General features: G+C 43.4%; 1 protein-coding gene across 9 annotated transcripts in view; it reads left to right on the top strand.

Annotated features, from left to right (window-relative positions):
* Nucleotides 1–23,198, top strand: part of Cpvl (carboxypeptidase vitellogenic like) — a 254,363-nt gene that overhangs the window by 640 nt on the left and 230,525 nt on the right. For 3 of the 9 annotated variants that reach the window (XM_031381953.1, XM_031381946.1, XM_031381952.1), the window contains exons 1-2: nucleotides 15,694–16,261; nucleotides 19,471–19,656. In XM_031381953.1, the coding sequence (XP_031237813.1) occupies nucleotides 16,255–16,261; nucleotides 19,471–19,656 (193 nt within the window). In that variant the 5' untranslated portion in view covers nucleotides 15,694–16,254. Of the gene's footprint in view, nucleotides 1–10,173; nucleotides 10,194–15,617; nucleotides 15,657–15,693; nucleotides 16,262–16,508; nucleotides 16,565–19,470; nucleotides 19,657–23,198 lie in introns of those variants that run through there. The other 6 variants (XM_031381949.1, XM_031381950.1, XM_031381951.1 and 3 more) reach the window with 6 other exon arrangements.

Here is a 23,198-nt window from a genome sequence, read left to right as displayed (position 1 = left end):
CTGATGCCTGACTCGTGATTTCTTCTTGGTCCCTTGGTGTTGTCACTGAGCTCTGAGGAGGCTATGTGGGGGTGGGGTGGGGGAGTCATATGTGTGGATCTCCATCCCAGGTCTGGCCTCTGTGCTTAGCCTGTGACTTTGGGTAAATTGTTGATGCACTCCAAGCCTTTCTCCCATCTGAATGGTGATGGTAATGGGCCCAATTTCTTTTAAATACAGAAATGGAAATAAGTCTAGGACATGCCGACCCAGCCCAGAGTGTGGCTTTCCCTGAGAGGTAATTTTCCTTATGACTTATGATTGATGTTGAAGTGAGTGGTGGGGGTAGAGTCAGTAATGCTTCCAGCTCTGTCCGTGTTGATTGTGGTCCCCCGTGTGCATGCTGCCTCTCTGTCCTTCTACTCCGCACAAAGACACCAGAGGTCTGGTGAAAGTCCCTGAGCCCTACTGCTTCTAGAACCCACCATTGGTGACATTAAAAAGGATATTCTTCTTTGAAAGCAGTAAGGCCTTCCCCTTCTGTGTGAATATGTAGCTTTGTTAATTTGTTTGTTTATTGGTTTGTTTGTTTTGGTGTGAGATAAATAAGAACAGAGATGTGTTGCCTGTAATTTTAAAAAATGCTTTCTCCTTTGCCCAGGATTGAGGACCATGCTCCCTGCTTAGTTCAGGATCAATAGCAACCAACCCCCAGCCTAGGAAAGCCAGGAGCTGCTGTCAGAACTCCACCAGCCCCCTCTCAGTTTCTCTTTTGTTCCTCCCAGCTAGCTTCCACCAGCCACCATTACTGAACTGGCTTCTATCTCTACCCATCTTTATTCTGTGGAATGAAAAAAACCACTAGGCAGCTTTATTATTTTAGAACTTGCCTGCTAGCACAATTGCTGGGCACAGAATCTCCTGCCCCTAATCTCATCAGCTATCAGCTAGCTCCCACCAACCTCCTTGGCTCCCGCCCTCAGTGGCAACTGCAGGCCCTAGGTGTCCTGAGGCCTCACATGACTGCTGCTTTCTTCTCCTTCCAGTGCATGGCTGTGAAAGCTTCTGCTCTCCCCTACATCTCTCTTTCCTTGTCCTGGGACCCAGAAGTCCCACCTGTCCCTTTTGTCCAGCAATTGGCTCCAGACCTTCTTTATTGACATAATCAAGAACCAATTAGGGAGTCAGTATCTTCCCCTACAGAAGTGTAAGAAAAAAAAATTCCAACAAGGACAAATTTTATTAATTAAAAAAAAATACCCTTTAAGAGAATTACTCAAAATGCACATTAGAACACTTTTGGAAAAGATGCAATGTGCTGACTTCTGTTGACATAGGAAGCCTGTGCAGTTGCAAAGACATTTTAGTGGACTGGATCTTAGAGTGTATACTCTAGACCAGCACAGGCACAATGGGACCCTTCCCAATGTGATGTCAGCATTCTTAGCAGGAAGCTTATCCATTCATTTCTTTTTATGTATGGAGCATAATAAAATAAATCCATTTATAGACTAATGTATAGAGGGATTCTAGCAGTTTCATGTCACAGCCTAAGAAACAAATGAGATTTGAATGACTCAAGAGAGTGCAAGAAAGCTTGCTGACTTTCTACCAGTTCATTCTCCAGCAAAAAATCTAAACAAGAAGCAAATAGCATGACCAGATATTTCTAAACAAATTTGTCTTTGGGGAAGCATATGCGATTTAGAGGAATAACCACCCTAAAATTCACAGAGCAAGACAGTGAGAAAAGTCATTACTATTGCCCAACAGTATAAGATTACCACTTCTTATTGGCATCAACTACTCAGGGTAAGCAGAAGTAGCTAATAATTCTTCAAAGAAAGCATGGCACATTTAAAGGAGGTGTACCAGTTAGCTAGCAATGTTGTCACAACAATGAATCTAGCTTTCCTTACATTGTTATCATTTTGGCTCACAGTTTCAATGATTTGAGTCTGAAAGAGGCTGACAATATTGCTTTAGATCTGAGGTAGGACAGGATTTCATTCACCATGGTGAGAGCATGGTAGAATAGGACTGCTTATCTTATGATGGACAAGAAGGAAAGAGTAAGTAGATGGGAGAAAATAAAGGGAAGGGTGAGGGAAGGAAGAGAAAGGACAGAGGAGAGAGGACAGAAAGAGACTGGGATCTGAGCCAAGAAATATCCCCTAATGCCACACCTTTTTTTCAACTAGACATTATTTGTAAAGGGTTTGTCACCTCCAAACAATGTCATCATATTAAGAATCCATCAATGAGACAGGACCTCCAGCAAAGAGATGAAAATACCAACCCATCTATAAAACTTTTGACCCAAAATTGGTCCTGTCTAAAAGGAATGCAGGGACAAAGATGGAGCAGAGATGGATGGAATGGCGAACTAGTGACCAGCCCATTTTGAGGCCCATTCCATGAGCAGGCACCAATCCCTCACACTATTAATGATGCTATGTTATGTTTTCAGACAGGAACCCAGCATAATAGCCCTATGAGAGGCTCTACTCTGCAGCTGACTAAGACAGATGCTGATACCCACAAACAAATATTGGATGGAGGTCAGGGACCCCTATGGAAGAGTTAGAGGAGGGATTGAAGGCCCTCAAGGAGATGGCAACTCCACAGGAAGACCAACAGTGTCAACTAACCTTGACTTCCGGGAGTTCCCAGAGACTGAGCCAGTCTGGCCCAAGGCTTCCTGGCACAGATGTAGCAGAGGGTTGCCTCATCTGGCTTCAGTGGGAGAGGATTCACCTAATCCTGCAGAGACTTGATGTACCAGGGTAGGGGTATACCAGGGAGGGGAGACTGCCCTTTCATAGATGAAGAGGAGGAGTGGAGGAAGAACTCTAAGAAGGGGTACTAGGAGGAGGGCAACATTTGGGATGTAAACAAACAAATAAATAGATAAGGAATCTATCAATGAATTTACCCACTGATTAATTAAGAGAGCTCCCATGATCCACTTACCTCTTCCTGATTGGAACCAGCAGCTCAGGACCAAATCTTCAACATATGAGCCTTTTTGGCTCTAAAAACCTAACAGAGTAAACATGACTACTGAGGTCAACATTCCTAGCAGCTTTATTATGTGGATTTTCATGCAATGAATTAAGAATGTTTGAAATACATTCCAAAGGAAAGTTTTTCATATATATAAAAATGCTTCTAGTATGACAGCTCATTAGTATTCACACTAAAAGTAGGGATTTGGAATGTTAGTGGTAGAGAACTTGCACTGCATGCCCAAGACTCTGGGTATGACCCTAGCACTGGCCCCTCAGATCTATGTTGATTTGAGTGAATGCTCAGATTGGTCAGGAAGCTAAGAACCAAATTTTTGATGTTAAAACCAGGAACAGACTTTAACCCTTTATGTCATGTTTTCAAGTTCAAAGATTTAGGTAGGAATGACTCAGATTCAAAGGACCAATGATCAGAGACTTTATGGATGAAACTAGGACTCCTAAGCATGGCTGGAGAAAAACAGACACTGATATTGCTCAACCCAGGGAACACTGCAGTACAAGTTAAACAGAAAAACACATTTGTCTTTTATTGCACTGAGTCAGAACAAGATGAGGTGTTAGCAACAGGAGAGAAGTAACTAAGTCATTAGATATGTTAGTTCTAAAACTCTTAGCAATTTGTCTTTTGACAACAGTTGGGTTTTTTCCCCCAACCTGTGGTCTGATTTTGGATACAAGTCATCTTTACATGGCACAGGCTTGGCTGCTGCTACGGATATTAGATTAGAGCTTTGGGGGCTACCTCCTTCTTTATTGAAGCTTCACATTCAATCATCCATCCATCTTTCAAAAATCTCTCTTGTCATATCCTGAATGGCTCTTTACGAAGGTTACCCAGATAGATCCTCCAGGATTAATTCTCTCAATTATCCATTAAATCAAGTAATATTGAATATTTAATTTTCTAATGTTTGCGTATAAAAATGTTCAAATATTGATAAAACGTGTAAGTAAGAAATCTTCCATTCTGCTGTCCTTCAGCTGCTCTGGGAATCCCCTACTTTTTGCTTCAAGCTGTGCTTTCTAAAGGTGTAGAAATGAAAATGAAATGAAACAAAATACCAAAACACTAGGTTAAGTCAGGGAAGGGGGAAGCTTTTTGTTTAACCTGGAGCAAAAAGTTTGTCAAGGAGTGTGTTTGTTAGGGTTTACTGTTGTGAGCAGACACCATGACCAAGGCAAGCCTTATAAACAACAACATTTAATTGGGGCTGCCTTACAGGTTCAGAGGTTCAGTCCATTATCATCAAGGCAGGAACATGGCAGTGTCCAGGCAGGCATGGTGTAGGAGGAGCTGAGAGTTCTATATCTTCATCAGAAAGCTGCTAGCAGAGTACTGACTTCCAGGCAGCCAGGATGAGGGTCTTAAGCCCTCATCCACAGTGACTCACTTACTTCAACAAGGCCACACCTTCTAATAGGGCCACTCCCTGGGCCAAGCATATACAAAACATCACAAGGGTTTGTTTGACTTTGGTCAGGAAAGTTATTTTGGAGTCACATTTGAAGGACACCGAATTTCATGCCTGAAGTGTTTGTGTCATGCCGTTGATTGCAGTCATGAGTCCTTGAAGGGATTTTTGGAAAGAAAATGCCTTGTCTTTGGTAGTTCATTCTGGCATTAAGGTGCGCTGGCTGCACTGCGGTGGAGAGGAACTGAAGCCAGAGAGATGGGGTCAGAAGCTTTGCAAATGTCCTCGGCGAGTAAGTGCTAGTGCTGTTCTGTACTGTGGATAGTCTGGATTACAGACAGGAAGAAGGGAGGAAAGGATTTGATTTACCATGAAGATTCTTGGTGTTAGAGCCTGGGATCTGCAGTCATAGCACAGTGTCATCGTGACTTCGGATCTATGGTTGTCAGGAACTGTTTGGTCAGTGATGGTTGGGAATAGGGACAGTATTCTGAAATTGCCATGGTAGTGGCAAGACTACACACATGTAAACTGGTGGCCAGTGTTCAAGGGATGCTTGAGAATGAGTGCAGAGAGAGAGAGAAGGAAGGACAAGGCCTTAGGGGAAACGCACCAACTTCTTAGATCAAAGCAAGAGTTTGTTATGGCTGACCCAGAGATGGTTCTGTCAGAGTTACAGCACAATTCCTTCAAGAACTTACAGCTGATGTGTTCTAGACACCTCCATGCTAGGGCAGAGGGTGAGGCTCAGGAGCTTTTCTATTCACAAAGCTAAGCCTGGTCTCTCTGGAACCATGGTAACCTAAAGATGGTGGCTCTTTTCCAAACTTAAACTCTGGTGTGACACTCGATCAGATGTACGGACACCAACTCTTTAGCTATATAGTTGGCAACCAAAGTACGTGAGTATTTTCGCTATAGGTTAAGCAACTAGTCAGATCCCTGAGCCTGCTGTATGCTTTAGCACAATCTTTTGTTTGTTTGTTTCTGTCTTGTTTGGTTGTTTTTGCCAAGGACTTGTTCCAAATTCTCAAGTGGAAGAGGAGGGCAGGTACTGGTTTGGTTACTCTCTTTAGTACTTTACAGGCTTCTATATGTATAGATGTGCACATATCCTTGACTGCAATGAAAGGCAGAGTGAGTCTCCACAGGATGTGATCACTTTGTCTGAAAGAACATGGTTTTTAAATGACAGAAGTCATATTTGAAGTACATGCTCTAAATCCCATTACCCGGGGCAGCTAGGCATGGGGGCTTGCATCTTGCTCATAGACGCTCTCTGCTGAGGCTGTCCCATCTTGGGAGGCTAAGGAGTTGTCCGGTTCTTATTCCTGGGCAGGTGCCCCTCCTTTTGTGTGCTCTTGTTCTACTCTTCGTCCTGAACCTGGGCAGAGGACAATCTCTCTTCTAAACACCACTCTCTGGAAGTGGTGTGGTCTCACAGCTTCCCACTTTGGCTTAGCAGTTGCTTCCTTAATTATTCTTGAGATCATACTGTCAACTCTGCTGGTTCCTCTTAAGCATGAAATGGGGGCAACCTTTCTGCTGTTTCCATTGGCCTTTCCTACCCTCTCTGTTGTATCCAAGGTCAGTGTTTACATTGTATCTGTTCTTCTTTTTCCCCTGTTGTAAATTCAGAGAGGGGGGCAGAGGGAGGAGAGAGGGGGGCTGTATGTGCCCATAGCAAAATCACCTCTAGTGGTTTGGAAGCCACACCCCTGCCTTGGCTGAAGTTACAGGTAGCTTCTTGTACAGTGAGCAGCAAGATTTACATTGCAAATGGGTTATGGTCCATTGAGAATTTAATGAGGGTATTTATTTCTTTTCTTGGCCACAGAGCCCAGCCCTTGAACCTCATTATAGTGCTTACTTAGAGACCATCTGGAGTCACTGGCTTCCCTGCACATCATCCCCTTCCTAGAATGTGTGCTCTTTGAGGACAGGTGCTGTGTCTTTGTCATATTACTCTTAAGCTTTGACAGTGTCCGACTCCATAGTCTAACGCCATAGATAGCACCACTAAAGAACTGAATGCTGTTTTAAGGTATTTGCATGGGAAAGTGTGGTGAGGTTTGAAGGGACAAAGAAAGGTGACTGCTTTGTGCTGAGGGTGAGTAGAAATGTTACAGGGACAGTCAAGGCTAATGGAATAGCCCCCAAGCTTCTGAGGTAATCGACAAGAAGTGTAGGAAGTTAATGAAGACGAAACTGCCTTTGAAGCTGCCTGGACCCTGTGATACAGCTCGGCAAAGGCAGGTGGCAGCTCTAGCTAATCCTGAAAATGAGAAACATCCCTGCCTGGGATTCTTGACAAATAATATTATCAACAGGCAGCAGATGCCACTGAAAATCACTTGCTTTGTTTTCTCTCCCTTTCTGCGTATTGAGGCGTTTACAGAATTAAGTTGCCTTGGAGGGGAGTGGCCCTCTGTGCAGCCACATTTAAACTCATCTGAACCAACAATTAGCTGGAAGGCACTTATTGGGAAAGTGTAGTTGGGGTTTTGTTGTTATGTTAATCCACACTCAAAGCCATACTACAAAATAGTGTTTCCTGGGTAACCAGTCTCTCACTGATACACAGGGTAGAATGGTGATTCAAATTTTCCTCTTGTCAATGTGAGACTCAGAACCTGCAGTTTTAGTCCTGTGTGCAGCTAGAACCCTGGAATTCCGAGCTGGGATGCTGGGACCCATAGAGTTCATCTAACCATTGGAATCTACCAACGGAGGCGCCAAAGCCCAGAGAGAAATGAATGTTCAGTGATCACACCAATCCCTGTCCCCTTGTAAGTCAGAGAATAGGAGTCTCCTTAGAGGCCCCTCTCCTTCCGTGACTGTGATCTGTACATCACTGAGAAGATTCTGCCAGCGTTACCTTCCCATGGTTTCCAATTGCCCCATCACTGCCCATGACTGCTTCCCTGCCCTGGCCAAAGTTCCCATCCTCCTCATTCTGCTGAAGTGGGCTTACTTGGCGAAGGCTGTTAACGTCAAGCCCATTCTGTCACTGTGGTCTACCTCAATCTTCAAAGCACCAAGCCCCACAGCACCTTCTAATTGTTAGAGGCAAAGACTGAGTGAGTCCTTAGGACTTCTTTCGAGACTCTACACAAGCCTTCCACTTCCATGTGTTCTGTCTTTTTCTTTCTCCACTCTCTTGTCTCTGCACTATCTCTTGCTACATGGCACATAGTAAAGAGGAATGGATACCATGGAACCCCACATAGGAGGAGCAGGAGGCAGCGGGAAGACTTGGAAGCTAATTCGGAGGGAGCTTGGCAGACAGCACAGTGCGTTTCTAATCATGGCAGGCAGGTCGCCGTGGCTCTGTGCTGGCGTGTCTCATCCCTGCCCCCAGAGGCACTGGCATTGTCTCTGCTCCTGTGCCCAAGAAGCTCCTGATAATGGCAGGTATAGATGACTGCTACACTTCAGCCAGAGGCTGCACTGCCACCATGGGCAACTTTGCCAAGGCCACCTTTGATGTCATCTCCAAGACCTACAGCTACCTGACCCCCAACCTCTTGAAAGAGACTGTGTTCACCAAGTCTCCTTACCAGGAATTCACTAATCATCTTGTGAAAACCCACACCAGAGTTCTGTTCAGAGGACCCAGGCTCCAGCTGTGGTGACCACATAAGGGTTTTTATACAAGAAAAATAAATGAATTACGTCTGTTAAAAAAAAAAGAAAGAAAAAGAAAATAAAGGAAGGAGAAGTGTAGGGGCGAGAGTGATGCACTGATACTGCTGATGTTTGTTACCATCATATGCCTATGTGTGGGTGAAAGTTCCCAATATTCTCTAAAAATCTTAGTCATCTTCTCATGCTTCCCATCTTTCCCTAACTCAGAGGCCTCCTCCTCCCACTTTCTCCTGTTCTCTACCTTTGTTGCCTAAAGGACCTTTTGCTTCTTTTGAAGTTGTGATTTTTATAATTGTTTTTAGCTAACTTACAAATAAGTTGCATCTGATGCTTTCACACATGTATATGGTTGTGCTGTGCTCCGATTTGCCCTCCCAGCACCTTCTCTGGTCTCCGGTCACTGCGCCATCAGCCTTCTTCCCCAGATTGACTGTCTCTGCTTCCTATTTGTAGTCTCAGTCCACAGAGTGAATAGTTAGCCTGTTGCACACTGTGTCTCCTGAGTGTCTTATCTGGAGACCCATGGACATAGTTACCAATTTCTTTTTCCTAAGTCAATATCCAGCATTTACTCTACTGCAGGAATGTGGCTCGCGGCCAAGAGTATGGCTTACTACAATTACAATCCCTGTCTTGTATGTTTCATGTAACTCGCTGAGTTAAAAATGGCCTGTTTTGATGCAGTTTAGCATCCTGTTGGTTCCTGAATGTAGTGTCTCATCTCTCTGAGGATGTTTATATATTATAATAAGTATAATAAACATTATTTAATATTTATATAGAGTTAACTCCACTCCATGAATTGTTGCTTCTTATGAAGGTTTAGTTAGATAATTTGTTTCATGCAGTGCCTTTTGGATGTTTTTTTTTTGTTGTTGTTGTTTTTTTTGGACTTTCCGGTGGCTCCTTGCAGTCTCTGAGTATAAGAAACTACATTATTATTTAGAAACTCTGAGTACTGGGAGATCTGCATTTACTAAGTTGACAGGAGGAGTCTCAAACATGTGACTAATGATCCCCTCATGACTGCACACAAGTTCTCTCTCTAAGGAGACCTAGTCACTGTGGAAAGGAATCCTTCAGCCTCCCATGTAAGGAGAAGGGGGATGTGACCTAGACGTCAACCAATCCCCACAATGCTGAATACTCCAGGGTTGTGGAGAATATGGGTGTGCCGTTTCTCTTAGCTCTAGGCAGGTGCCTCTTCCACACTGTTTAATGTCTAGTACGTCGGTTAAATGTTCTCAAAGAGGAACTTTAGGGCAGATTCTCCCTGCTTTTGTTGGCACCTACACCTGCTTTGGTGCCTAAGTTCTTGAGCACTTTGAGCCTTTGTGTAGTTCTGTAGTCTGAGGTAGCGTGTTTCTCATTGGAACCACGCTCTCTTCCTTCGCAAACTGTTATTCCCCATCCCACGAGCTTGAACTACCTCGTTTACTGCTGTCTCTCTGTTTTCTAGTGCCAGAGTACTTGTGCCTTTAGAAAGAAGGTTTACTCTCTCTCCTGAGAGGTTCCTGTAAGAACCCAAGCAGATGGATTGCGCTCGCTGTGGTTTAACAGGCCTGGCTTCCATGTTGACATGTGGAGTTTAATATACTGAGGGGGCTTCAGGTGAGAAATTCAGCAGGCAGCTGGAGCCATGAGTCAGAAGTGTCAGAGACGTACATCAGCAGAAAGTGCTAGTTCGAATGATGTTTCCCCAGGAGAAGGTGTGTGAGTCAGGTGAGATAATCAATTGAGCAAGGGTGGGCTCCTGGGAACTCCAGGGGTGGAGGAAGCTGTGATGGAGGGAGCCATAAAAGCTCAGACTCAATGAGGCAAAGGCTGGTAAAGCTTTAGACAAGGCATTGTGAACACCAGCAAAGTCGGCTGTGAAGACCGATGATTTTTTTTTTTTTTAATTTGGAAATGAGTTCATCGGTGATTTTAGCAAGATAGTGTGGACAGAAGTCAGAATGCAGCGAGTACAAGTGAAAACAGTGTTTGCTTTCAGAAACCGCTGACAGGGCAATACTGAGGGTGATTCAAAGGCTTAAGAACCGGACAAGCCAGTCTGTATGCTTTCTCCTCGTCTTCATCCTGAATACCACCCGGACCCTTCAGCCTTAAAGCTCTCAGTGAGGTAAGCCAACTTTGTGAAGACGAAGACTTTTTTTTTTGGCTTGAACTTAGATATTGCTTCCATGCTCCCATGCTCATCAGACCTGACTTGAGAAATTGACCTCTTATTCCCCCTTTCCATTTCTTGCTGACCACTTAAGAGTTTTCCTGTATATGCCTAAAGGCAACTTGAAGAATTTGGGAGGGGGAGGGTGTTTGTACTTTTTTACTTTCTCTTGCCAAGAATCCAGTAGGCTTTCCAATGACTGGGGCAGTATCTTTCTGTGTCTCTCTATCTCTCTGACTCTCTCTCTCCCCCCCCACACACACTCATACACACACACACACACACACACACACACACTCACACACACTCACACACACACACACTGGAGACAACAGGAACTTACTCTCAACACCTTGCCATGAGCATGTGGTGGGCCTTCTTACTGGCCTCTCAAGGCTGCAGTCCAGAGGCCGCTCTGGCTCCCATCTGAAATCCCCAGTGAAGAGGCCCTACCTGTCTATTCTGGCATTGGCGGTTTACACAAGCAAATGATCCCTTGGCTTCTAGCTGTGCTGCTCTGGTCCCCATTTCTTATGTGGCTGTGTTCTGTGTCTCTCTTTCCTGCAAGTCACTCTCCTTCCTGTATTTCCTTCTAAAGATACAAATTTTGTGTTACAAATTCTATCCCAATCCACAACCTATCATAACCAATTATATCTCCAAAGCCACTTTTTTTTCCCTTAAATAAGGTCCTATGTCAAGGTTGTGAGAGTTAGGGCTGCAACCTGTGTGTCTACATGTGTGATTGTGCCTAAGAAACAACTTAGTCTTTAAAAATAAAAGCAGTCACTCTGGGTGAAAGCCCTGTGGCTTGAGTGTGTCTTTCAGAAGTTCATGTGTTAGGAACAGAGTTCTGAAATTCGTGTGAATGGTTTTTGGAAGCGTGACCTCTGGGAGGAAATGGGCATTGGCTGAGGTCATGATAGTAGTGGTCCATTTTCAAGAAGAGAGACCCCTGCTGGTCTGCTTGCTCTGTCTCTCGGTGATGGCTTCTACCCTGTGATCATGCAGCTGGCCCACCAGATGCTTAGCAGATATTGCTACCACGCTCTTGGATTCTCGAGCAGAGCCATCAAATCCATGTATGCTTTGCAGGCTCCTTGACCCTGGGTGTTTTGCTGTAGTAAGTGAAAATGAACTAAAGTAGCTGTCCTTCCTGTTTTTCTTTCCTGAAGCCACCACATCCTATTAACAGACACAGGTGGATGTGCCTTCAAAATATGCTGGCCATTCATTCATTAATAGCTCTGCCATAACTCCCTGGCACAACTGCTTTCATCACTACCGAGCCACTATAGTCTCCTATAATTAGAATACTGATTCTGTTCCTATTATGCTATAGTCCACCTGCTACAGAACAGCTGGAGTGATCATTTTACACAGTGCGTCACCTTATTGTCCTCTGGCTTAAAGCCCCATAGCAGTTTCTCACTGTTAACCCACGTGCCTCCGAGAGGCCCCACCCCTCTCTCCCACTTCTTTTTGTGCTACCAAGTTTGTTCCCTCTCTTCTCACCAATAGCCAAGCTTGTTTGCACCTCAGGGCCTTTGCACTTTCCTCAGGACTGGTGACTTCTCATTGCTTGGTCATTTCCACAGAAATCTCCTCCCTGGCTGCAATTAGCCAGATGTTTTCCTTCTTCAGGGTTCAGAGGGCAAGGCCAAGGGAGGAAGGACACAGATGTTCCCTAGAAAGGTTTGTTGAAGGAATAAAATCATAAAGTATGTTCCATAGGGTTATTCATGCCTGTCATATAAGATAAGATTTCCTTGGGCAAATATTGCTGACTTATGGGTTTAAATTCTGTATTTAAGCAGAATTTCTCAGACACACATTCATTTCATTCTAGGAGATGGATCATGTGGTATTTTTGGACTTACTTGAACAAGAAATAGACATGCTGGGAAGGGCTGGTATTGGGGCCATGGGATGGGCTTTGTAACTTAGTTAGGACTGGCTTTTGAAGGAAGAAAAATATCCTCTCACCCATTGCCAAAGTCACAGCCGAGACTCTTAAAGCAAAGAGAAAAATAATTAACAAAAGAAAAGCATAACATTTTTATTTAATTTAAGTTTTAAGTGATCCAGGACTCATCAGAAAGCGAAGGCCCAGGGGAAACTGCATTTTTGGATAGACAAACGGGAGGAATGGAATACTGGTCTACAGCAGCAAATGCTTCAGCAGGGATGCTCGGGTTCTTCACCAGTCTCCTTCCTCCTGGGAAAGGCCAGCACCCTCTGGAAAGCAGGTCTTACAACCACCTTCAGAGAAGGAGAGACGGGTTATGCCTTCATGGCTGGTTCTTTAGAGGGGACGGTGGAAGGGTCAGCTTGCACTGAATGCCTAGGCGTCATATTTGGGGGTGTCATGTTCCCAGGTCTACTCTCTGGATTCCTTGCTCAGTTTTTGTGAATCCAGGCAAGGAATTCTTCAAGAATCAGTTGCTCTGCTACAAAATAGGATGATCAATTATGTTACCCACCTGACAAGGGTTAGAAACAAAAAAAAACCCCGATAAAACAATTAGCGCAGTTCCTACAAGAGGAGTGTTTATCAGTTGGCTGCCGTCACTGCTATCAAGTCGTGATGGTGCCTTTGATCAGGAACGATATCTATTTCAGAGCACTTATAAACACTGGAGCCATGCCGACTTTACTCCTCGTTCTGCCCTGGCCTCCCTCATTTCCCCTAGTGGAATAAGAGTTCATGGTGAAGCTCTACAGTTCAGCCTGTGATTATACTATTTTCTCCTTTTCTCGACCCAGCTCACTCTTTACCTGACACACAATTAGAGTCTGTGTCCCACTCTTGCAAGTACAAGGGTATGGTGGCAGAGATAGTGACGGCTAAATTCATCAGAGCGATCAGTTTACAGGGTCTTGTGCCAGAGCTGAAGCCTGTGAAGGAGAGATAGGAGCTCCAGGCCACGTCAGCCAAAGCCTTTCCTTCACCTTAGGGGAGTGTCCTGCTTCAAATGTCAATTTTAGGAATTGAAATGATGTCTTAAGGAAATGAACAATGGAAATCTGGAAGTAATTTTTGCTTTATTCGTTTGCTTACACGGAAATCTTTTATCAAAATGGCTACATTTAGAATTTGGGCTGCTATTTAATTCAAGGTTTATACAATGGCCTTTATTATCAAATTCTCATGGTTCATTTATGCTCACAGAACCCCACAAGGTACACAGGTGTTTTCTAAACAGCAAAACCACTCACTTGTACTCTTTTAAATTACAGATTTCATGGAAGTCCTGTTACTGACTTGTTTTATTTTTATTTTTTCAAAATATTATTTATCATGTTGGGAACCTAAAAAGCAGTGAAAAGTGGAAAGGTGTCCAAACACCTATATTAATTATGGAAATAATATTTACCACATGAAACAGCATCCCTTTTGCTAGTGTAGTCATATTGTACAATAGACAATTGAGGAGTAAAGAGACACAGGGAAGCCTGAATGGAGTGTGTGCGTGCCTGTGTGTATGGTATGTGTTTGTGTGTGTGTGCCTGTGTATGTGTGTGTCCCAGTGTGTGTGCCAGTGTGCCTCTGTGTGTGTGTATGTGTGTGTGTTCTCATTCTAGATTTTGTACCTTTAACTCACTAGTAAACACTTCCAAGTGGCCTCTTTGGGTTTCTTTTCTTGAGGCCTCTGGACTGAGCATCCCATCCTTGTTCCAATGTACAGAAGGTAACTGAGCAGGACTTGCCTTTCCTGTCTCTTCTGCTGGCCACTTTGGGGGGGGGGGATTGGATGAGGAAGACGATGGAAAGTAGTGTTCAGATCACTTTATAGATAAAGAGGTGAGAGAGCTCTACGGCAATGGACTCTGGGGGAGAGAGACCTGGTTGGTGACATTGCCAATTTCTATGGTGTAATACTGCTGACATAGCTGATGTCCAGCTCTGAAGAGCTAAGGGACACAGTTGGCAAACAACGCATGGAAGGAAGCTCTCACACAGAATGCCAACAGTTAAGTCTCAAACCCTGGGGCAAATGGCTGAGTTGTCTATTTACCATATCAAAACAGACCTGGCCACCAGGTTCTTCCAGCATCCCTTAGTCCTTGTTTCTTAAGGGGGAACAGCTAGCCTAACCCATCTCCTATCCTAAACCTCCAGTCCAGAGGCTAGGCTGCCCTTTTTCCAGCTGCCAATCATTTTAATTACCTGGTTCCCCCCTTTTGTTTTTGTCTGCTCTTATGGGTTCCCTGGCTGCTGCCCCTGGGCTCCCTTCCCCCTCTTCCCCTCCTTTTCTCCTTATGTGGCCTGGCTCAGTCTGGTCATGTCCATGTTAGACCCTCCCAGATGTTCCTGCCTCTGGCTATGTTCTTCATTTTATCCACAACAGACTTTCTCCTTCAGCATACCCAAGGCCAGTCATGTTTCTTTTCTTTTATTTCTTTTTTTCATTCACCTAACCAACACATAAAAATGTAGCACAGAAGTCAGTACTAAAATAACCAGGAATTGGTAAGTTTTAGGGTTATTTTTTTAAACTTGCTTTAAGATATAACTCATTCCATGGTAAATTCTTGTAGTTTGGGTTTTAAAAAAAGAATCTGTGTTGAAGAACTGTCTTCCAGGTTTCCCACAGATGTAACTGGCAGCTGTCCTGATCATGATGTCACACTGAGACCCAGAGAAGCTGCTATCTAACCAAGGCCCACTGATGAGTTATGGTGGCAGACCTTCCCCAGAAAGACCGACTTCACTGGATTCCATCTATCTCCTTAGATGTTTGTGTATTGTCCAACAATCGATCACTGGGACAGGCTAAAGACTGGGATCTGAAACTAGAGTCAGAATATCTAAATGATCCAAGACAGAGGCAGTGGGAATCAGATAGCTTTGAGTCTCTGTCCCACTCTTCATCAATGATAGAATCCTCCTGATCAAGTCTGTTCTTTGTCAGGTGTGTTTTTGTTTGGGGTTGGTTTTTTGTTTGTTTTGTTTTTAACCCTGTCAGACACCTAAATCAGATCATATGAACACTTAATGTCTTCTGTGGATCTATCTACCTTGGCTCCTCTTCACTTAGATCTATCAGTGTCACACACACTTGCTTTGTAATGCTTAACCTGCATATTTGCCATTGATGCTAAGCAGAAACAGATACAAATACCATAAGGATGCAGCAGCATCTCACTTTTATCCAGGGCCTTCTAAGTTACCAAGGAAAACCCCACATTGAGCCTCTGACAGAACCATTGATGCTAAGCAGAAACAGATACAAATACCATAAGGATGCAGCAGCATCTCACTTTTATCCAGGGCCTTCTAAGTTACCAAGGAAAACCCCACATTGAGCCTCTGACATTCTGTGGCTTTAGGCTGGGATACATCTCAATAGAATGTTGGAGAAAAAAAGAACAAACAGAACCTTATTCCTAGGAAACGCCAGAGGTCATAAGCAGGTAGTAATGAGGAATAAGGAACATGCCCCCTGCTTTTTGTTGTGGCTATCAGTTGCTTTGCTTTGTTTGAAAGGAAACCAAAAATATCAGAGAAAACTACTCTTTTTTATCTATAAGATTAATTGTTGTTGAAAACTTAGAATTTTATATGAAGTATAAAGCAAGGAGGAAATACCTATATCTGCTCTAGTGGTCTACTCTTGTTTACCCAAAGCTTTGTCATCTTTTCCAAGTGCTCTCCTCAATCACTTCAGTTGTTGTCTATAACAACTTTATTGAGTGGTGACTTACTAATCTGGTGTGTGGCTGTAGATGGGGTGTGTTCTTATCCTAAAGATAAAGAGCATTGGGTTAAATAGCTTTGTTTAACATAATGTATGGCCCATGGGTTCAGATGGTAACTTAGTGGTGGTTTATTTAGTGGTGGCTTTTATCAGACACATGCTGTCCAACTGCCTCGATGATTTGTTAATATGGCTGGAGTACACCTAGCATTTGTGTTCCTAAACACCAAGAGGACTATCTTCCCTGAACTTGTCACTATGATGGTTTTTAGACTGGAGCTTTCTGTGCGTCCTTCATATTCATTCAAGTAGAGATGTGTGGTCAGTAGATTTTTTTTCTTTGTTTCCCCTCCCTACATCTCTCTGTTTCTTTTCTTACATTCTGTGAATCACAACTTCTGTGTCATATAGGTTTATTCATTCAGAGAGAACTCAATGTTTAATAGATGAGAGATTTAATCCAACTTAGGATCAGCAAAAGCAATGCAGGTCTTTTTTTTTTCCTTTTTTTTTTTTTTTTTTTAAACCACACTCCTCCATTCATGCTAATGGTTTTCATTTCCCTTAGGAGAGATGACAGCTGAGCAGTTGTGGAATTCTGTTAAATGAGAACTGTGAAATGAAGTATGTTGCCTTAATTCACTGACGTGGAACACCATGACTTTAGTAGTTACTTGATTAAATGTTAATGAGCTCTGCTAAATTGATCTAATTCTTACTTTTGTGTACTAAATTTATGTCAATTAAAACAAGCCGGCTTCCACCATTTCTTTTAAAAAACATACTTGAGTGAGACTCTGCTCTCTGAGGCAGTGTTGTGACTACAGTGGTTGCTTAAATATTAATGGTGCCATTAAGGGGGCTGGAGGCTTGCTGCTGGAAGACAGGGAAACTAGACAACAGGGTGGATTTTTGTGTCTGCCCAGGGGACCCTCTTCCTGGAAGAGCCTCTTCTATTATTATTACTATTTTTAGCACTATGCTTTTCTTTTCTGAATCAGTAGAATTGTTGATTTCAGCCATTCTTTGAAAGTAGCTATGTTATTAAAGCCTTGGTGTAACAAATTCACATAATTAAAAACAATATCTTAACAGTGCCATAGCGGCCATTACCCTTGGGCCTCTTGAGAACTTAATTTCAATTTCTAAAATCATTTGCTTCTTTATTATAGTCAATAACAGGCAGAATCATTTTTAGCTGTGTACTATATTTGAATGGGTTTATTTACATTAAGCATGAGAATTCTATTAAGTTAACCCTGAGAGATATGACAAGGGTCATATATTCAATCAAATTATGATTATAAACCCTTACCTCAATGGGAAAATGTTGCTGAAAACCCTTTTAAATTTGCCACAACCAATATTTTGTATTATGCTAAATTGAGTTGTGTTAAACATGTGGTAAATAGATTTGTACACATTTTGCATTTTTAAAATGTTCTAATGGTTTGACATTTTGAAGCACAGAAAATCAAAAGCAGGCATTGTGTTTGCATAATTGTATATTTCCCTTTATAATCAGAAACCTGAGTGAATGGGGTATTTATTCACTGAACACTCTTTTGTTTAGAATTTAGCTGCTGGGGTTATAATTCAATGGCAGTATACTCATATAGAATATGCAAGAGCTCTGGGTTCCATTCCCAGCTCTAAAATAAAACCACCCTAACCAGGATTTAGAGCTAAGGCTACCCATCATGCTTAAGTAGCAATGGTGTGGAGCCAGGGACTGGCAGGCACAGCTTCTGTGATACCCTCGGCAGGGCTGGGATCAAGGTGTGGCAAGAAGGGCATCTGCCTCTGGTGGAAGGTCTAGGATGGTCGAAAAAGCTCAGTAATAAAGAGGAACATTGTTTTAATGCAGTATGGGCAAACTCCACGTAATGAAAAGAAAACCTATGTTTAAATAAATGAAGATTTTAAGTGAGAACAGCCTCTGACCATCCTTCACAGAAGCTCTATGTACCCCCATATACCGTGTACCCCTGAAGTTGTGCTCATGTACCTCAACATGGGGGAGCAGGGAGAAATCAAGCCCTGCTTTCTTTACCTTCATATCCTTGCATGAGACAACATCTTGAGTCTAGTTTTGTTACCTAACATTGAAGTCAGTTATTGTTGCCTTGCTGGTGGAGTTACTCAGGGATTCAAATGGGGGAAAAATACATTGAAAATACATGGAAGGGCCCATTACAAGCACAACTTATGAGTCTATGCAAAACCTGGATGGCAGACCACATGACTTCAAGCCATCCTGATGACGTGCCAGGAGAATATTCTCAGCCAACAATGCATTTAAAGGCTGTTACTAATTTTCTCCCTTTTCTTCTCTCATTTAAAAAATGATTTACTTTTATTTTTAACTGTGCGTGTGTATATGTGTGTATGTTTGTGTGCATTTGTCTGTGTGAGGCTATATGCACCCATGTATACTATTGTCAACAGAAGCCAGAAGAGGGGATTTGGACTTAGAAGAGGTCGTGAGCCCCCAACACAGGGAACTGGGACAAAAATCTCTGGTCCTCTACAAGAGCAGCGAGAGCCCTTGATGTCTAAACTGTCTCTCTACCCTCTTCTACACATACATCCTGTCTCACACATGTAGCCCAGGATAGCTGACAATTTACTATGTGGCCAGAGATGACCTTGCACTGCTGATCCTTTTGACCCCAACCTCTAAGTGTTAAGATAGCAGACATGCGTGCGCCCTGTGGGACCTGATTCTTTCATTTGCCTGTCAGATGACAATGAGCCGAGGAACTGGGAAATAGTTAGAGGATCCTCCATCTCTTCTTTCTGTTTTGTTGTTGGATATAAGACTTGTGATTTGTGAGAGACAAAGTGATGTTAAACAAAACAAAACAACAAAACAAATCCAGCCAACCAGCCAAGCAAGCAACCAACCAACCCAGTAGCTTATTTTAAGTCCCCTGCAAAGGGCATTATATGCTCATGATCTTCCCTTTGCTTAAGCCACCTCTTGTGTGTTTGGTGCTGGGGGATGGAGGTGGGGGTTAGGTGTATGGGGGGGATGGGGTGGAGTGTGCTTTTTCTGTTACTCCCATATGCCTGAGTTCCACCTCCTTTCATTCCTACCTACCTTGTCATCCTAGGTCATCTCCCACTAAAGTGTCCCCAGATCGCCTGCCAGTCTGCAGTGATGGCACAGTTCCTCCCACTCACTCACTCAGGGACCCTTTTTAGCACTCTGGTTGCTTCCAGACTTTTCCTAATTCTGTACTGGCTTTCTTTTCAGGCCATTATTTTAAATATAACAGTTGCTTTCTTGGTACATTGTAAGTCCCTTGCAGAACCTTCCTCTAGGTGGCTGGGGTCAGGATCAACAGGGATTGGGTTGGCCTTACCTATCTCCTGGTGACATCCACAGTATGCAGCAAACTGCCTTTATACACAATAGGAAATTTTTGTTTGTTTTCTTTTTTGAAGCCAACAAATGGTGCATGTAAAGGGGACAGGCAAAGACTGGCTCCTGTCTCACCTGTGGCCTGTTACTGCTCTTACCCTAGGCCAACAAGAAATGGTTCGTGCCAAGTGGAAAGTGATCGTTTCATTGATCCTGTTTATGGTCAGCCCAGGTGACGGACTATTTCACTCCATATACCGAAATATCCTTGCTTCCCAGTCCTTGAAGGGGAATGCAGGACAGCCTCTATTTCTTAGCCCATACATCAGTAACGGGAAGATCAAGGAGGGTAAGTAAGTGTTGGTCAGGAAACAGTCCCTACTTTTTAAGATTCATTTTATTTTATTTTACTGCTCCTTACTCTATGGTATTTTGAAAAGCTATTCTTTATCCCCCAAGATGGAAAATACATGCCAGTATTTTATTCAGTCGTTTTATTTCAAATACTGATAATATATCACTCAATGTCTATATTATCTGAGTTTGAAACTAACATGAGGTAGTTGGGGAAGGAATATTTATGTGCTTAAGCATTACTCTCCATAAAACCAGTGAGTGTCTCTCAGTGGGACAGTATTGACAAAGCCACTACAAACCCTGCACCTTTCACCTGTCATGAACTCATTCACACTTGTCAATAAAGTAAGATATGCTCAAGTATGGAGACTGAGGTAGAAGGTCCAAGAACCTGCCAGAATTCACAGGGATGCCAGCTGCTGATAGACGAGGGCTCCATACTCACAGGGCTTCCCTCCACCCACTCTGCTGGGTCTCTCACATGGCATGTTACCACACCTACACCTCAGTTTCCTTGTTAGTAAGGCGGAGATTTAACAGCTTGCACAACTCGCAAGAATGTCAGGGAAATCTAGTGAGAAAGAAAACTGAGAAAACCCCTGTATTTGTAAATTTATTCCAAAATCTTAGTGTTTGCATAGGCTTCCTTAAGAGACCGCCAGGGGGTTAATACCTGTCCATTAATAGAAAGAAGTCACTTTTAGTCTCATTAGACTAACCTGTATGGTTGCCTCTGCTCTTACTGCATCTTGGTCCTTGGATATGTCACTGTGGTCACAAAGAACCTCATCTGTGGGAACTCAGTTGACCCCTGAGCTACAAATAGTACACAGGCTCTGGAGTTGAGGAATTGTTTGTACAGTGAAGCAGAAGACTGGGCTAGTGGCCAGAAAGAGTGGAGGAAGGGTCTCAAGGAGGAGACAATGAGTGTTTGTTGAAGGAAGGGGTGGGTGAGGTGGGATCTGAGGAGGTGCTGGCAGGGACTGAGTGGGAGAGATGCAGAGGAGGGACTTGCCCAGGACCTGAAGCCCTGCCTAGTGCAGCTGGATGCTTAGATGGGATGGAGGATGGATGAGACCAAAAGGTACAGGAAAGTGATGCGTTCAAAGTTCAAAAGTAAGTCTAAATACTCTACAAGGAAGTTTAGAATAAAGCACAGTTTGCTCCTTGGAAGTGTCCTCGCATTCAAAAGGCCGTCACCTTTCCTGTTTTCTTGAAAATCATGGGGTTTGAATACAGCTTGAAGGCAGCTTCATGGCTTCTCGGTGAAATCTGCATACGCTCTGAGATTTTACCAACTCTTTGCTGCAAAGAAGGTGAAAAGGCCTTCATTGCATAATCCGAATACTTAAAAAAAAATGTTTCGCTTTCACTTTCTGCATAAACTTCACAGAAAGATGGCCACTGGTCACATATAAAGATGTATTTGAGTCAGAAATACATCATCAACCTGACTCCGCAGTACCAGTTTGCCCTTGGTTCAGCTTCCTTAATAACTTGAGAATGATGCTCAGATTCATATCATTAATAAGAATTAAGAGAAAAGCATTGAATGTCGTTAAATAGAAAAGGCATCAGTAAGCAAGTCTTACCCAGCTTCATGCCAGACAGTGGAGACTCTGACATCTTTACGGGATTTACCCAGAGGGAAGCAGGTCTCAGAGCAACCCTAAAAAAGAACACATGTTTACTGTTCCCATTGTGAAGACAGAAAACCAAGGCTCTAGGAAAATAAATATCTTGCCCAGAGCTATAAAACCAGGAAGTGACAGATCTGGGATCAGAACCTCTTGCCTGCCAGCCACACCACAAACCGATATGCCAAGTGACCATCTCCTGACTCAGAGCTGTGAGTTATAAACCATTGACCCAAGAAGGGTCTTTGTGCACATTGAATAAAGGAGGCAGCTAAGCAAATGCATTAAGTCAGAGAAGCCATGACATGTCTGTGCTCTGCATGTGACAGAACCAAGTGGTGAACACTGGAGAATTCCCATGAGCAATGAGTTACCCAGACCTTCCCCTTGCTGCTTGTCTGGCCTAGGAGCATTCTACCAGCATCGTGGGCACACACAGGAAGTGAGAAAGTTTGATCTTTCATGCTTTGATAGCAAGCTAGCAGATCTGCATCCTATGAGTGGCAGCATTGGCAACACTGACTGAGATGTAACTTCTATTGCTAAAGTTGGTGTTTCACACTCAAAATCTCCGAGTGGGATTTGAGTGGTAGATCCAGAAGCTGGCACATCTGGGGACTCAGATGCTGCCTGACAACATAATTAAGGATAATTTTATTCATCCACTTTAACTGAAAGTTCAGGGAGCGATGGACAGATGGTCAGCTCCGTCTTTAAATCCCTGTTGTTAATGGAATCTGCCAAAGCTGAAGGAATGGGAGCCTTAACATCGCAACAGAACATTGTTGAGATAAACAGTAGTTGAAAGAAAGACAAGGAGAATTTTTAATTTTTTAATACCCAATTAGCTAGCTTAATTTTATATAATTGTAATTGCATGTTTGCTTTCTCTGAGGCTAAAACAAATCCTTGCGTTCTGGAATAAAATGAATGCAGAAGGCAAACTTTAGCATCTTTACAAACATGTTTTTTTACAAATTCTAAAGGATAGTTTGGTATTGGGTTCTAATTTGTTGCTTGTGGAATGAAAGTGTGTTGTCTACACTGGGGGTGGCTGGGGGGTGGCTCCAACCACAGTTGGCTGGTTTACTCTTTCTCTGGCCACACTCCAACTGTTCTCAGAGTGTTAATGTCACAGACCCTGGCAACAGCGGTAAACAGAGGAGGAGGATGTGAGATGATTTCAAAGAAACCTTTTTCCTTTTCTTCCTTCACTGTTTTAAAACATTTATATTGTGTGTCGCAGTGACAGAAAGATTAAAAATTGCACGTGAGAGCCTGTTTTTCATACTCCATTACCAGATGAGTCTGTGCTAAGGATGAAAGGCACATCCAAACATATTTAAAAAATCATCTTACTTCGTGTCTATGGTCTGGCCCGAAGCATCCAGCTGCCTGGGACCGATCCCCGGTGTATGGCGCCACAAGAACCGGCTCCCTGGCCCAGATAAAGGGCCACCTCCACAGCTCTTGGCCGAGCGTAAGATCCCCCTGCTCCGAGAATAGCTACCACTCGATATGAACCCGTGGCTGAAATTGGTGTCGGTGCCTATGGGACAGTGTACAAAGCCCGAGATCCCCACAGAGGCCACTCTGTGGCCCTCAAGAGTGTGAGAGTTCCTAATGGAGGAGCAGCTGGAGGGGGCCTTCCGGAGTGCAGCTGCTGCTGGAAATGCTGACCTTAAACCCACATAAGCGAATCTCTGCCTTCTAGTCCTGCAGCACTCCAACCTGCACAAGGAGGAAGAGGGGGCTGCCTTGCCTTTCCCAGTTTCCGTAGAGAGAACCTCACTGAAGCAGCGGCCTCTGCCTGAGGCTATGGAGAGTCCTCCGGGTTTTTGTTTTTTGTTTTTATTAGATGTTTTCTTTATTTACAAAGTCTTCCAGTTTTGTTTTT

This window comes from Mastomys coucha, unplaced genomic scaffold, assembly GCF_008632895.1.
Source record: "Mastomys coucha isolate ucsf_1 unplaced genomic scaffold, UCSF_Mcou_1 pScaffold20, whole genome shotgun sequence".
Taxonomy (NCBI): Eukaryota; Metazoa; Chordata; class Mammalia; order Rodentia; family Muridae; genus Mastomys; species Mastomys coucha.
This window is presented reverse-complemented; position numbering and strand designations above follow the sequence as displayed.